We start from the raw sequence: 13044 nt of genomic DNA on the forward strand, positions 1-13044 counted from the left end.
GAGGGGAGAGTTGGAAAATAAGAAAACAATAACCTAGGAGAGGGGGTGATGTAGGGCCGTCCCGCAGCTCACTCTGGGTGGCGGATGTGTCCACCCCACGAGAGATCGGCACGGAGTTCTTCAACGGGCACGGTAATTGGAAGAGTCTGCAGAGGAATACTGCCAGCTTGTCACTGCTGAGCTGTTTCTCTCTAGATAACTCTTCTAGGCCGCAGCTAATCCGTAGCTCTCTCAAAGTGGGGCACTCCAATAAGTGGGCCGACGATTCCTCACAGGCATACTTTAGCACATTACGGCGCGTCTCCTGTTCGGAAGAACCATGGACTGCCTTTATGTGCCTGCTGAGTCCACCTCGTTGTGTGCTCTTCAGGGGGGAATGTGGGCATTGAAACTCCCGGTCACCCATGTCATGGAAAAGGAGGGACCCGTCCTCAAGACGTATCTGCGCTACATTGCTGTCCTTATGGTGAAGTCGAGTGTGGCGGACTAGAGACCCCAGCCGCATGTACTTGACGCCACAGCGCGCACAGACCAAGGAGGAATTTCCTTGCTTATGGTGCCCTCGTAGCCACGCCTCGTCTGTATAGCATGCCTCGTGTGTAGAATCTAACCCTCTAGACGCATCCATCCTCTTCGGCATAACTGCATTCTTTCCCTCATCATCATCGTCAGTGTCTCTGGCACGTTTGGCACGCTGGAGAGGAATCGCAATCACATCGCTTTGGTGACCCGGATGTTTCTCTCTCAGGTGTCGGCTGAACCAGTGACTCACTACTCGCTGGCCACAGAGAGGACACTCATAGTGTGCTTTGCCGAAGGTGCCCGGCTGTGACGGTGTGTACGTTACTTCGACAATTTTACACTTTTGGGTGCGGAGACAGAAGGCCACCTTGCTATCGTAGAGCAATTTTTCCAATGCGAGACGCTTCGGCGGAGTTAATCCACCTGCATTCCATTGAGCTCCGCGAAGTAACGGGCCAGGGTTCTGCTCGACATCCCCGCTAATGAGCAAGAGGAGCCGGTAAATACTATGAAGAGAGCACGTTTGCACGTGCGGGAGAGCGCCCTTCCACTTTCCCTCGCCCCAGAATGTCGGTGATGCTGCTTGCTCTCTCTGGTTGCCGATAGCCTGCCGCCCGCCCCAGTCTACAGCGACTGAGTATAATGCGGGCTCTTGGCTTCCCCCTGGACGGGGTACTGGACCCTGGCACCACGGTAAGGTGGCCGGCATCGCCAGAGGAGGGGTGGATACTTTTTTTTTTACGATGATACTTTCTCTGTGCATTGATCTGACATATACCCATGTGATGAATGGAAGCTGTGACGCCTGGTGGTAGTGCGTGTTTGTTTTCCCCTTTTCCTTTTCCTTTTTTTTTGTGTGCGTGCCGTCTCTGGCTGGGGATTAGGTGCCAAATTCCTGCGTTTTTGTTTATTTTAAACTCCACTTTCCGCCCTTATTTTCTCCGTGTCGACGCTTTCGCCTGTTCTCTTTCCTCCTCTTTTTTTTTTGCGTGCAACGGCTTCTGTTTCCACCGCATGCGCAGTAAACCCCTGGGCACACTTTGCGCTCCAAGGAAGAACAGTAGCAGACGGGCGACAGAAAGCGACTTGCAGCAGTAAAAACCGCGGCCGTATAGGGAGAGGCGAGCAACGAAGCGGCTACGAAGCGAGGTGACCACTAAAGGGCAGAAGGAGTACAAGATAACTCAAGAAAGTCACGCAAGCTTGCGTCTAAGGAAAAAGGATCTTCTTTATTCTTCTTCGAAGAGCAAGAACGCGATAGGGAGGGCAAAGGAAACGAAACGAAAAAACAACAACAACAATATACAAGACAAGCAAGGAAACGATAGAACGGAAAATGCCCAAGACCAACAAACACGCAGAAGTCAAGCCTTCCAAGTTCCGAACAGCTCTCTGCGAGTTTTACCTACGCCAGGAAAAATGCCCTTTTGGGGCTCGTTGCGTCTTTGCTCACGGTGAGCATGAGCTTCACACGGAGGAGCGCAATGTAGAACTGCTGAGGGCTACCGGTCTGCAGCGGCTCGACGCCGCCGTGCTTCCCGCCCCGACACGGTCCAGCGCGATCACCGTGGAGAGCGCTCTCAATTCCGTCTTCCCCATCACGACCTCCTTCCGACGGCAACCAGTTATTGTTTCGCTTCCGTGTTGGACGGACTCGCGAGTGGTGGGGTTTGAGCAGAGTGAGGCGGCGGCACCGGTAACCCGACTGAGGGAGTGTGAGGTCGCAACATGCACGCCCATCCCGGCAAGGGAGGTGAGTCGTGCCCGCTGCCCTAGCAGATTCTCCGCCAGTTGCTTCACAGAGGGCCCTGTGATGTACCGACACAACCCGTATGCCCTCTCTACACAGTACGAATGAAGGGGCGAATATACGAGTGTGGGATCTCCGTTGCAGGGGGTGCTTCAGTGAAGCTGAAGAGGGAGAGAGCGAAAGCCAAGGCCGAAGAAGAAGCTGCATATTATTCCTCCTTGACAGTCTTGGCGAATGACAGAACCCAACAAACAAGCAAAAATGAGGGTGATTGCTTTTGTTTCTGCTTCAAGGGGGGGGGGGAACTCGAGTTGTGAGCTTTTGTTTTTGCGTCTGGGCAAGATGTTATGGAGAATTGTTCTTGGTGTAATACGTAACTACGCTTTTTGAGCCTGTATTTGCCCAATGGAGCTGATTTGACTTTGGTAACAATATCGTCAGGCACCATTGAGGCATGGGAGGAAAAGCCATATGGAACGTCTGGGACAAGTGTGGGCGGGCGTTACGCGGCAGTGGTCGCGCATGAAGAGTGAGAGAGAGCGCGCGCGCGCGCGAGACACGCACAAGAGAAATAAAATAGGCAAAGTAGGAATGAGACCCCGGCAAAAAGTTTTTCCTTTTGAGAATGGCGGTGAACCAATTGGGTGACTAGTATAGGAAAGGGGTGGGAGCTGGTCCGCGTTTCTCTGTAAAACTGCTGTGGCGTATCGCATGTGTTTTTGTTTGATTTTTTTTAAATATTATTATACCGCACTCTTTTTTTTTCTTTTCTTTTAACTTCCCCTCTTTACACGTGTGCGTACGCCCCCAGACACGTGTAAACACGTCTTTGTTTTGCTTACGTCGTCGATGCGGGTTAAAGTGGAGACGCGTGGGGCTTTGTGTAGATCCTTTCGGAATAAGAAGGGGGTGCGCCGACAAAGAAGTAGATGATATGAGGCGGGAAGGTGTGGGCGCGCCGACCGAAAATTGTAATAGGCAGAGGACGTGAGGTTGGCACATAAATGTTTTCCTATTACTGTGCCTCTTTGTAAGCGTGTGTGTGTGTGTGCGTATGTGTGTATGCGTGTGCGGCATTATTTCTTCATTTTCTCTCTTCCAGCTTCCTTGGGTTTGTGTTCTTTTCAGCCCCCTTACAACGCGGTAAGTGACGCGTATGCGTGCATGCAAGGGATATATATATGTGTGTGTGTGTGTGTGTGTCAGTTCACACCTTTCTAGCCGATTCCCTCTGTTGTAGTTTTTGCTTTTGTTTTGTTGTTGCGCGTGCATTTTAGCTTCCCTCACCTTAACATATTCTCTGGGGGTCAACTGTAAGGACCCACACACGCACGCACGCACGTTCAGGCTCCCCAAGCGGTGGTTGAAACTATTACGAGAAAAATGCGACAGACCAGTGTGAAGTATCACTTTTTTTTTTTTGCTTCTTTGCTGCACCGACTGCTTCTCTTTCTTCTCTCCCACTCTCCTCACCTTTGCGGGCGGACATTGACCAGGCAGGATCACCCGCGCCACGGACGATACGCCCCCTCCCTCCTCACAGAGTTGGTCGGCAGCGAAGGCGAGTCAGAGCAGCAGCAACGGCCAGAGTCTGGCACGGAAGGGACTAAAAAAAAAACGCAGGAAAAGCTTTTTTTCCCCCCCCTCCTTCTCTCTGGGCCACGTTTAATGCGGGCATTACGCCCAGCCCAGCGGAACCGTTCTTCCGGCGCCAAAAAAAGCCACGCACACGACGTCGGAGGGAGGAGATTCAAGATGCCGTACACACGTGCGGGTGGGGACACGGACGAGGGCACGGTGACTAGCGGAGAGGTGATGACGGAAGGTGCCTCGGCCTTCTTCTTTGGCTTGACGGGTGTGAAGGCCCCTAGCGAGATTGCGACGACGCCCAAGGAGGAGAAACGGGGGACCATGCCCGGCGAGGCGATCCCTGTGAATGGCGGTAGTGGTGGCAGGAAAGGCAATAACGCGGCCGGCACGCAGACACAGGATGAGATCATGTGGATAGAACTGGGGCTCTGTAAAGCACTTGTGCGGGCTGTCACACACGTAGGTTTTCTCTCCCCAACCCCTGTGCAGGTACAGGCCATTCCTGCAGTTCTGGGCGGCAGTGATGTGTGTGCACGGGCGGTGACGGGGTCGGGCAAAACGGCGGCGTTTCTCCTGCCGCTGCTGCACATTCTTTTGACTCGTGCCCCACAGAAGCAGTTGCACTCAGGAGGAAAACGACGTTTCATTCGAGCCATTATTTTGCTTCCGACGCGAGAATTGGGCATGCAGTGCCAACACATGCTTCAGCAACTACAGGCCTCTACGACAGGGTTAACTGTGGCCCTGGCGATTGGGGGCATCGCGCAAAGTGCCCAGGAGGCAGCGGTGGAGTCGACTCCTGACATTCTCATCGCAACCCCTGGGCGATTGGTGGATTTGCTCCACAACTACAAGGGCGCACATGGCTCCCTGGATGTCTCCGGTGTGGAGTTGGTCGTGCTCGACGAATGCGACAAGATGCTCACCGTAACACTCAAGGACCAAGTGGTGGACATCCTCAAGCGCGTCCCGGAGGAGACCCGACAAGTGTTAATGTTCTCGGCAACCATGACAAGCGAGGTGGACGAGTTCGCGAAGGAACACCTCTTCGAACCGAAAAATGTGGACGTCGGGCATGTTGCGCTCCAGTCGAAGCTGCGACAGCAGTTTGTACGCATCCGTCTGCCCTCCTCTGCAGCGGCGGCAAATCCGTTGCTGGGTCGTCCGGTCGAGGGGACGGAGGAAATGGAGGGAAAGGAGGAAGAAACGGCGGGGTCGAAGAAGCGTATTCGTTCGAAGCGCCTCCGGGACGCATCAAGAGCCGGAGCCGCGTCGTCGCATGACGCGGAGGACGCTTCGGAGCACACTACAAAGATAAAATCAAGGTATTTGGTGGCCCTCTGTCTTGGATATTTCAGGGACAAGACGCTCGTCTTCACGCGCTACCGCACGACGGCGCATCGCCTGCATCTTCTTTTTACCGCCTTGGGCTTCGCCTGTGCGGAGCTGCAGGGCAACCAGCAACAGGAGGAGCGCTTCGCCTCACTGGAGCGGTTCGCGTCGGGTGAGGTGCAGTATCTCTTTTCGACGGATGTGGCGTCGCGTGGACTTGATATTAAGGGCGTCTCCACCGTCGTGAACTTTGACCTGCCCCCGACACTCACGGCGTACATTCACCGCGTTGGTCGGACCGCCCGCATCGGGGGAAGCGGGACGGCGGTGTCGCTCGTGGATGAGGCAAGGGACGCGGAGATTATGCGCAAGATACTTGCGGTGAGCGGGGTCGTGAATAGCCATCAGGCGTCCTCCGTGAAGCGCCGCGATGTGCCGGCGGCGTTGCTAGCAGAGGCGGCTGCAAAAGTAGACGCCGTGTTTCCGCAGGTGCGGGGGCAGCTGGCGGCCGAGGCGTTGGAAGCGAAGATTGCGCAGGCGGAGCGGCGCTATAGCCGGTCCGCAGCGGAGATGCTGGCCGACAGCGCGACGGCGCAGCCCAAGAAGACGTGGTGCCTTAGCCGTGCGGAGCGAAAGCGGCGCGAGGAGGAGGCGCGGCGGCTCTACGAGAAGGAGGCGGAGGTGACAGTCCAGAACTTCCAGAACGAGCTGAGCGGCTGGGACCGCGAGGAGAAGGCGTTCCTGCGCAAGCAGAAGCTGGCGCGCCGGCAGGAGCGCGACGTGAAGGCGCGCGCCAGGGAAAAGGCGAAGGCCGCCCATCGCGACCTGCGACGCAAGTCCGAGAAGAAACTGCAGGCTGGCGTAATCAAGAAGATGAAGAAGAAAAAGATCCGTGACGCGCGCAAGGAAAGGCGGGCGGAGAGCCGCGAGAAGAACGGCAAGCCCGCCTACAAGCACCACGACGGGGTGAAGAGCAAAAAGAAGTCCCGCCACGGGAAGCGCATGGCGCGTCATTGACGGCGCCCTCGTCTAATCGAACAGGAAGAGAGGGGTGAAGACGGCGGGATGGGGAAAAAAAAAACGAACCGAGAGAAAGTCTGCTAAACGATTAACGATGGATAGGAGTCAACAACAAGAGCCAATACGGCGGAAAGGGGTTAAATAAAGAAAAAAAAAGAACATCCTCGAAAGGAAGAAGAAACACAAACACACACACACACACAAACACACAGACAGACAAGCCACGGCTTGTTTTTTCTCTCTGTGCTCCTGTGTATATGCGTGATGAGTGCTGCCGCGCATTACGGCCCCTGCCCAAACCAACGCTGCCGCCTGTGCAGTTTCTTCTTGGGCTCCGTTTGGAAAGCTTTCTACGCTTGCTTTTGTTTTATTTTTCCCCGTATCCTCCTTCTGCAACGTGCAACAAGACCGAATTACTTTTGGGCGTTGCTGTAGAACACTTTGTTTTATATTTGTTACTAGAAACCGATATGTCCGACAACGCCCGAACTGGTAGGCTGGGGAAGGAGTGGGAGTACGCCGCTTCTGTCTTTGCGGGCAGCTTTGCTGGCGTGTGCTCGACGGTGGTCACGAACCCGCTGGACACCATTCGTGTGCGACTCTCTGCGAGTCGAGGCGCCACTGGCAGGTCGCACAAAAGCCTCTTATACACCGTAAAGGAACTTTTTGGCGGGGGCTTCAGACACGCCTTCTCGCGCGGTCTCTGGGCGAACATGATGGCGTCGCTGCCCTCCAACGGTATCTATTTGCCGACGTACCGCTTTTTGCAGGAGGAGATGACGCGGTTCGGCGTGGATGAGCGTATACGGCCCGCCGTCTGCGCCTTTGGTGGCGTTTGCGTCACGAACTCCACGCTCGGCCCACTCTTTTTGGTGCGTACACGTGTGCAGGTGGAGGATACACTGAGCGTTCGCGAGGTATTCAGAGACGTTCTTCGTCGCGAGGGCTTCATCGGTTTCTACCGCGGCACCTTAACAAACGTTCTCGGGCGCTTCGTGGAGGAGGGCCTCTTCTGGACAGTGTACGAGCTTCTCAGGCGCCTCACGAAGGATGGGAAGTTCAGGGACGCCAACAATTTCCTTGCGGCATCGGCGGCAGTGCTGTCGCTGTCGATGGTCGCGAAGCTAACGGCGGTGGGTGTCGCGTACCCGTACAACGTTGTCATGAATCACATGCGCACCGTGAATCACGTGACACGCCAATGTGAACACACCCGCGTCGTCCCCACGCTCCGGCACATTTATCGCGCCGATGGTTTGATCGGCTTTTACAAGGGCCTCTCTCCCCACTTGCTGCGAAGCGTCATTAGCAAGGCAACACAGATCTATGCGTTTGAAGTGGTCATGTATGCGTACATGTGCTTCAATGCGCGCCCCGCAGCGGTAGCCTTGAATTCCCTGCCTCCCGCAGGGGTGATGCCCGCCCTGGAGATCCCGGAAACCGAATGAGGGTGGCGGAGCGGGAAGGGCGTGATGAAGTACTAACACCTAAAAAAAAAAGTGAGTGACATAGAGACTCTTCTTCAGTTGTTTGCACGAGGGTAAACCATTAAGGGTGAAGCTGAACAAAGGGGCAGGCCGGATCTTGATCGGCAAGGATGACTCTGTTGACTCTCTTTCTCTCTCTCTGTGTGCGGGTGTAGGGGGAGGAAGAGGAGGGACTCCAATTGCCCGACTTGCCTCTTCTCCACTCGAACTGCAGCATGGTTTCGCGCATATGCGACAGCCTAGACGACGGAGGGGGGAGGACGAGGTTAATGTGAGGATCTTCTCCTAGCCCATTACTGTCGATTTGGTTGTTGTTTTTGTTGCACCCCTTGCCAGCTGCGACGGCCTCGGGGCTTTTGGGGCTTGGGGGAGGCGTGCGTGCGCCCCCTGAGGCTACGGCCGCGGTGGCAAACTATAGGGCACAAGAGGCGACGGGAGAGCGAGAGAGATAGAGAGAGGGGGCGAGGAGGCGACATAGAAACACAACTTAGAACCGAAGCAAAGGCGGCAAGAAGAGTCAATAAAGAAGGGGGAATAAAAAGGAAATCATGAAAATAAAAGGGAGAAAAGAGAGGGGGAAAATACAAAAATGGAAGTCGATTGCTTCGCGTGGGCGCACCGGGCAGGGTGGCGGAGGTGTTTATGATTTTATGGGTGTAACCCTCCTCCTATTTTTTTTTCTTCCCCTCCCTTCGCTTTTTTGTTTTAAAAAAAATTTTCTTTTGAGAGGTATGTTTTTTCCCCCCTTTCGTTTTCTATTTTTTTCCTTTTTTTTTTTGTCTTCATGGGGGAGCTTTGAGGCGAGCCCTTCGCTCGTGTTATCCTTCGTTTCCTCCTGTCGTTGTGCAACTCTGCCCCGCTGCCCCCCCCCCTTTTCCCTCGACGCGAGGGCCCGCAGTGGCGCATGAGCCGGAAACCCAAAGCCCCGCCCGCCGCCGTGGAGGAGACGGAGGAGACGCGGGTGAAGAAGTTTGGACGATTTCTCTACGAGTCCTTCGACCAAACCTTCCGTCCGTCCGTCTTTGACCTGCAGCTGCGATACTACGGCGACTACCTTCACCACTTTGGCTTCTCCATAGAGGCCGAGACGAAGGGGCGGGGGTTGCCGTGCTTCTCCGGCCCAAAAAGTTCGCCTAGTCGTAGTGGTGGGGCGCCGCTGGTTACCGAGGGCGTTGCGCACGGCGATGACGTCGTTGCGGACGCCGGGTGGGGCATTTCTGAGGAGGAGCGGAAGGAGGCCGACGCTCAGGCGCGCGCAGTGGGCCCGCTGGATGCGGCAGCAAAACCGGAGGAGGTGACGGCGAAGGTGGTGGAGCCGTTCCAGCGGGTGACCTGGCGACAGTCCGTTACGCAGTGCGCGATGAAAAAGGCGCGGGCGTTGTACTGTTGGTTGTGTGAGAACATCACTGTGGAGGTTCACTTTCCTGCCGCCGTGGCCGAGGAGGAGGCTGCTGCTGCTGCTGCTGCCGCCGCCGCCGCCGCCGCAACAAAGAAAGATGGGCGAAAGAGCAACGCATCGTCGCGTGGCGTGAAGCGGAAGACAGCGGCGGATGCAAAGCCCACAACGCCCCCTGTGGAGGTTGTCGACCCGCTTTTGACGGCCATGCGGGAGCGCACCGCCGACCCGCTTGTCTTGGCACGCCTGTATCAAAGGTGCCTGCACTATGCCAAGGTGGAGAGTAAGGTTGTTGAGGGCCACCTGCGAGGACGTGCGCCGGAGGAGGCCATTGAGTGGGCGTGGAATATTGTCTCTATCCCGCAGGAGGAGGACAACGTGAAGCGGTACCTAGTGGACGTTGCTCTCTCGTCCTACACTGGTCCACTACGTCGCGTTGCACGGGGCAAGGACGTTGTGGAAGAGGTGGATGCAGTGAAGGAGCCTGCCCCAAAAGAGGCGCCGCCTGCTAAATCCAAGCGCCCTGCTTCGCTCGCAAGCGAGAAGCCGGCACGAGGCCCACTGGATGCCCCAGTTTTGGCGTCGTCTCGCTCGATGAAAAAGTGTATAGAAAGTTTCTACTTTAACACGCATCCGCAACAATTTTGCGCCACACACTTTCCCAAGGTGAGTTTAGATACGTTGCTTCTGACGCCTCCACGGCAGGTTGTCTGGGAGGGCGCCCCGTGCCTGACGCACACCTTCTTTCGTTTTCCACTGGCCTTGAGCTCGCACCGGCGTCGGTGCCTCTTCACGGTGCGCTCCACGCCATTCTATGTGAGTCTCGTGAACGAGAAGCCGGAGCGAGCGGAGCTTGCCTGCTTCATCTACAAGGGCACACTCGAGGCGTTGCCCGAGGACCTTGGCACGGCAACGCCACTGGGGCCTCAGTGGGTGTGGCATCAACGCGAGGAGATGACCAGCTGTGAGACCTTCACACTCATGGTGCCTGAGGCTGGGTACTACAGCGTTGTGTTGGGGGCGAGGGACATACGCCAGGACCCGTTTACGTCCGTCATCTCTGAGGAGCCCTTTCTGCCTGTTGTGGCGTATCAAGTGTTGGTGACGTTTGTGCCGCACCAGGTGCCGCAACTTCCCCGCCAGTACTTTACCCCGTCCGTGTGCAAACTCCTCGCACCGTTAACGCACCAGGTGCCGGAGGGCGTCACGCGCTTCGTCGTGATGCCGTCGTGTGCGAATGTGGCCGGTGTCGCGGTGGTGTCAAAGCAGTCAAGCGAAGGAACGAGAGGACTTCTGGCATTCCTGGCCTTTTCCCCCAAACTTGTCGCGTACACTGGCGAGGTGACGCTGACCAGTGGCTGCGAGGTGGAGGTGTGGATACTCTACGCCGCCCCGGACCACAACTACGTGAACTCGACGGAACTTCCCCGTGTGGAGCCGCGCTTCCGGCGCCGACGTTCCTCCCCTCCGCCGGAGGTTGACGTGAGTTGTAGTACGATGCCGTTGACGTTGGCCACAGAGGCGAAGTCGACGTTTGTGCCGTTTGTGACGGACATTGCGGTGAAGAAGTTTGGGGCGGCTGGCAAGGGCGTGTGCCACATCCAGCCGCAGCCCACACTGGAGGAGGAGCAGCAGCCAACGCTGCGGCGCCTCATTGGCGTGACGCCGGAATTATTTAATGAGGCAACTGCCGCCATGTCGAAGAATTCATGCTCCGTTGGATCGTACTTTGAGAACAAGGTTTCAGTCGCTAGGAGAACGGCGGGAGATGTATGAGGGCAATAAGGCCTTTTTGGAGTCGCTTTATGTAGAGGGAGATACAGAGAAAAAAAGAAAAAAAAGAACAGACCACTGGAAGGGGCCGGTGAAGCAACGAAAGCACCATAGTGGAGGTGGCCGCTGTGGCGTCTGGTGTTTGCGTTGTTGTTTTTGTTGTTTGCTTTTGCCTTTCCGGAGGCCTTTTTTTTTTCTTGCTCTTGGGCTTCCGCCCGGCGGCGGTGTGGGCGACGTCTCTTCTTTGTCCTTCGTGGGTATCGCAAGGCTATGTTTTCCCCTCCGCCTTTCCCGCTTTTGTTTGACCTTGTTTCCGTCAATGCGGCCTTGACAGCCGCGGCGAGCAAAGGCAGGGGAAAACAACCCGCACGCACGCGGTCACCGGTTGCGCGTGAAGCAAGAAGAGGAACTGAGGGGCAAAAATGTTGTCCTGCGCGGTGATTGGGTGCGGCGCGGCTGGGATGGCGGCCTGCACGGCCCTACGCCGAAGTGGTTTGCTAGTGACCTGCTTCGAGCTGGCGGCAGAACCTGGCGGCGTTTGGAACAGCGACACACGCAGCCCGTTTTCCTCGCGGGGACTCGTCTCGCCTGTGCACCCGACGATGCGGTGTGTACTGCCGAAAGACTTGATGAGTTTTAGCGACTTGCGTTTTGATTACACTGTGCCGCAGTTTCCGCACCATTCCTCTGTCTGCCGTTACTTGGAGCAGTATGCAGAGAAGACGGGCACCCGGGGACTTGTGCGCCCCAACACGAAGGTGCAGTCCGCCCGTTACGACGGACGGGACGCCGTGTGGCGTCTCATTACAGTCAACGTTGTGAATGGTGACGTCTTTGAGTGGTCCTTTGACAAGGTGTGTGTGTGCACCGGCCAAACGCAGGAGCCGCGGTACCCGGACGGAATAAAGGAAGTGCTGCAGCCCTACTTGCACGAGGGCGGTGAACTGCACCACGCCTCGCATGTGAAGGATTTCCGCCAGTTTAAAGGAAAACGGGTTGTGGTGGTGGGCGACGGCGTCACCGCATTGGACTACTGCTGGGAACTGTTACGTTGTGGCTCGGACGCGTACCACAGCAGCTGCCAATCGCTGTACATGCCGCAGCGGCAACTGGAGGGTTTCGCGACGAGGTCGTCTGCACCGCTGCGTCAAGGTGGGGCTATGCGGGACGCGGCGAGTGCGGCCTTGCAGCTGCTCTCCCGCTCACCGGGCTGGCGTAACGACGTCACAAAAGGCAACCGCATTGTCTCGGACTGGATCCATTTCAGGAATGCCGCCTGCTGGGGTGGGCTGCCTGGCGTTGGGCACCCCCTTCGCAGTGAGGGACGCGGCATATTGTTCACGGATCCACCTAGACGGCCAAACGACGTTGTGGAAGAGGCGAAAACCCGCTCCATGGCGCGTGAGAGGCGGAGCAGCATCAATGCTGTGGACGATGGCCCAAGTGGCCTTTTTGTTGATAATATCGATGCGGTGATTTGCGCCACCGGATACAACACACGCTACCCGTTTTTGCACCGTGACGTGCGAGAGGTGCTGGAGGGGCCGCCGCCGCCACAAATTCCTCAAAAGGAGGAGGAGGGGGAGCAACCGTGTGCACCGCGTGGAGCCAGCCCCGGAAAGCCGACGCCCCACCACCGTGGGCTCTACCTTGGAACACTGTACGCCCATAACCCCTCCATTGCCTTTGTGGGGATGCAAAAGGAATTACTGCCGCCGTTTCTGCTATTTGAGGCGCAGGCCAAGTTTATATCGTACGCCTTTACGCAGCGACTGAAGCTTCCCCACGACGTGGAGGGTCTGCTTTCACGGCAGTCGGAGCTGATGGAGCGCTACCCACTGCTTGAGAACCTGTACAGTCCCGAAGGCCTTGGGCTGTACTCGGCGTTGTATTTTAACGTCCTTCAGGAAGAGTTGCAGGTGGGTTCCCGCAACACGTACACGGCCAGCATAATGGAACGGCGGAGGTGGATCCTCACGACAAGTCTGCTGCGCGTGGTACACAAACTGCGCTCCATGGCTCCGTTGAAGCGAAAGCGGCAGCATCTTCTCTTCAGTAACGCGGTATAGTCTGCCTCTCTCTCTTTCTCTCTCTCTGTGGGTGTGTGGTGGTGGCACTTCAGTGTGTAAGTCGCAGTGCTCTCTGTTGTTTTGACGGGCCTTTTTCACTCCCTT

At 56.4% G+C, this 13044-nt stretch overlaps 6 protein-coding genes across 6 annotated transcripts, besides 9 other annotated features; 5 read left to right on the top strand and 1 right to left on the bottom strand.

Annotated features, from left to right (window-relative positions):
- Tco025E_03289 (Tcoingi protein) lies at window positions 1-1231 on the bottom strand (the record flags this gene model as incomplete). The annotated part of the gene is made up of 1 exon (XM_029370209.1): window positions 1-1231. A coding segment is annotated over one exon (1231 nt), but the record flags the coding sequence as incomplete, so codon positions are not given.
- A 627-nt stretch (window positions 1232-1858) lies between these two features.
- Tco025E_03290 (uncharacterized protein) lies at window positions 1859-2380 on the top strand (the record flags this gene model as incomplete). The annotated part of the gene is made up of 1 exon (XM_029370210.1): window positions 1859-2380. One exon carries the CDS (start codon window positions 1859-1861, stop codon window positions 2378-2380), a length of 522 nt encoding a protein of 173 aa, XP_029229605.1.
- A 928-nt stretch (window positions 2381-3308) lies between these two features.
- Window positions 3309-3343: a microsatellite.
- A 111-nt stretch (window positions 3344-3454) lies between these two features.
- Window positions 3455-3475: a microsatellite.
- Window positions 3476-3513: 38 nt separating this feature from the next.
- Window positions 3514-3552: a microsatellite.
- Window positions 3553-3591: 39 nt separating this feature from the next.
- Window positions 3592-3614: a microsatellite.
- A 413-nt stretch (window positions 3615-4027) lies between these two features.
- On the top strand, window positions 4028-6211 carry Tco025E_03291 (putative ATP-dependent RNA helicase; the record flags this gene model as incomplete). Its single annotated transcript, XM_029370211.1, has 1 exon — window positions 4028-6211. The coding sequence occupies one exon, from the start codon at window positions 4028-4030 to the stop codon at window positions 6209-6211; it is 2184 nt and encodes a 727-aa protein (XP_029229606.1).
- A 181-nt stretch (window positions 6212-6392) lies between these two features.
- Window positions 6393-6433: a microsatellite.
- A 38-nt stretch (window positions 6434-6471) lies between these two features.
- On the top strand, window positions 6472-7662 carry Tco025E_03292 (mitochondrial carrier protein; the record flags this gene model as incomplete). The annotated part of the gene is made up of 1 exon (XM_029370212.1): window positions 6472-7662. The coding sequence occupies one exon, from the start codon at window positions 6472-6474 to the stop codon at window positions 7660-7662; it is 1191 nt and encodes a 396-aa protein (XP_029229607.1).
- Window positions 7663-8136: 474 nt separating this feature from the next.
- Window positions 8137-8170: a sequence feature (GA-rich).
- A 282-nt stretch (window positions 8171-8452) lies between these two features.
- Window positions 8453-8479: a microsatellite.
- A 126-nt stretch (window positions 8480-8605) lies between these two features.
- On the top strand, window positions 8606-10873 carry Tco025E_03293 (uncharacterized protein; the record flags this gene model as incomplete). Its single annotated transcript, XM_029370213.1, has 1 exon — window positions 8606-10873. One exon carries the CDS (start codon window positions 8606-8608, stop codon window positions 10871-10873), a length of 2268 nt encoding a protein of 755 aa, XP_029229608.1.
- Window positions 10874-11011: 138 nt separating this feature from the next.
- Window positions 11012-11047: a microsatellite.
- Window positions 11048-11292: 245 nt separating this feature from the next.
- On the top strand, window positions 11293-12939 carry Tco025E_03294 (dimethylaniline monooxygenase (N-oxide forming); the record flags this gene model as incomplete). The annotated part of the gene is made up of 1 exon (XM_029370214.1): window positions 11293-12939. The coding sequence occupies one exon, from the start codon at window positions 11293-11295 to the stop codon at window positions 12937-12939; it is 1647 nt and encodes a 548-aa protein (XP_029229609.1).
- A 5-nt stretch (window positions 12940-12944) lies between these two features.
- Window positions 12945-12966: a microsatellite.
- Window positions 12967-13044: the final 78 nt, after the last annotated feature.

Source organism: Trypanosoma conorhini, assembly GCF_003719485.1.
Source record: "Trypanosoma conorhini strain 025E chromosome Unknown Tco_14.4_contig_00146, whole genome shotgun sequence".
Taxonomy (NCBI): domain Eukaryota; phylum Euglenozoa; class Kinetoplastea; order Trypanosomatida; family Trypanosomatidae; genus Trypanosoma; species Trypanosoma conorhini.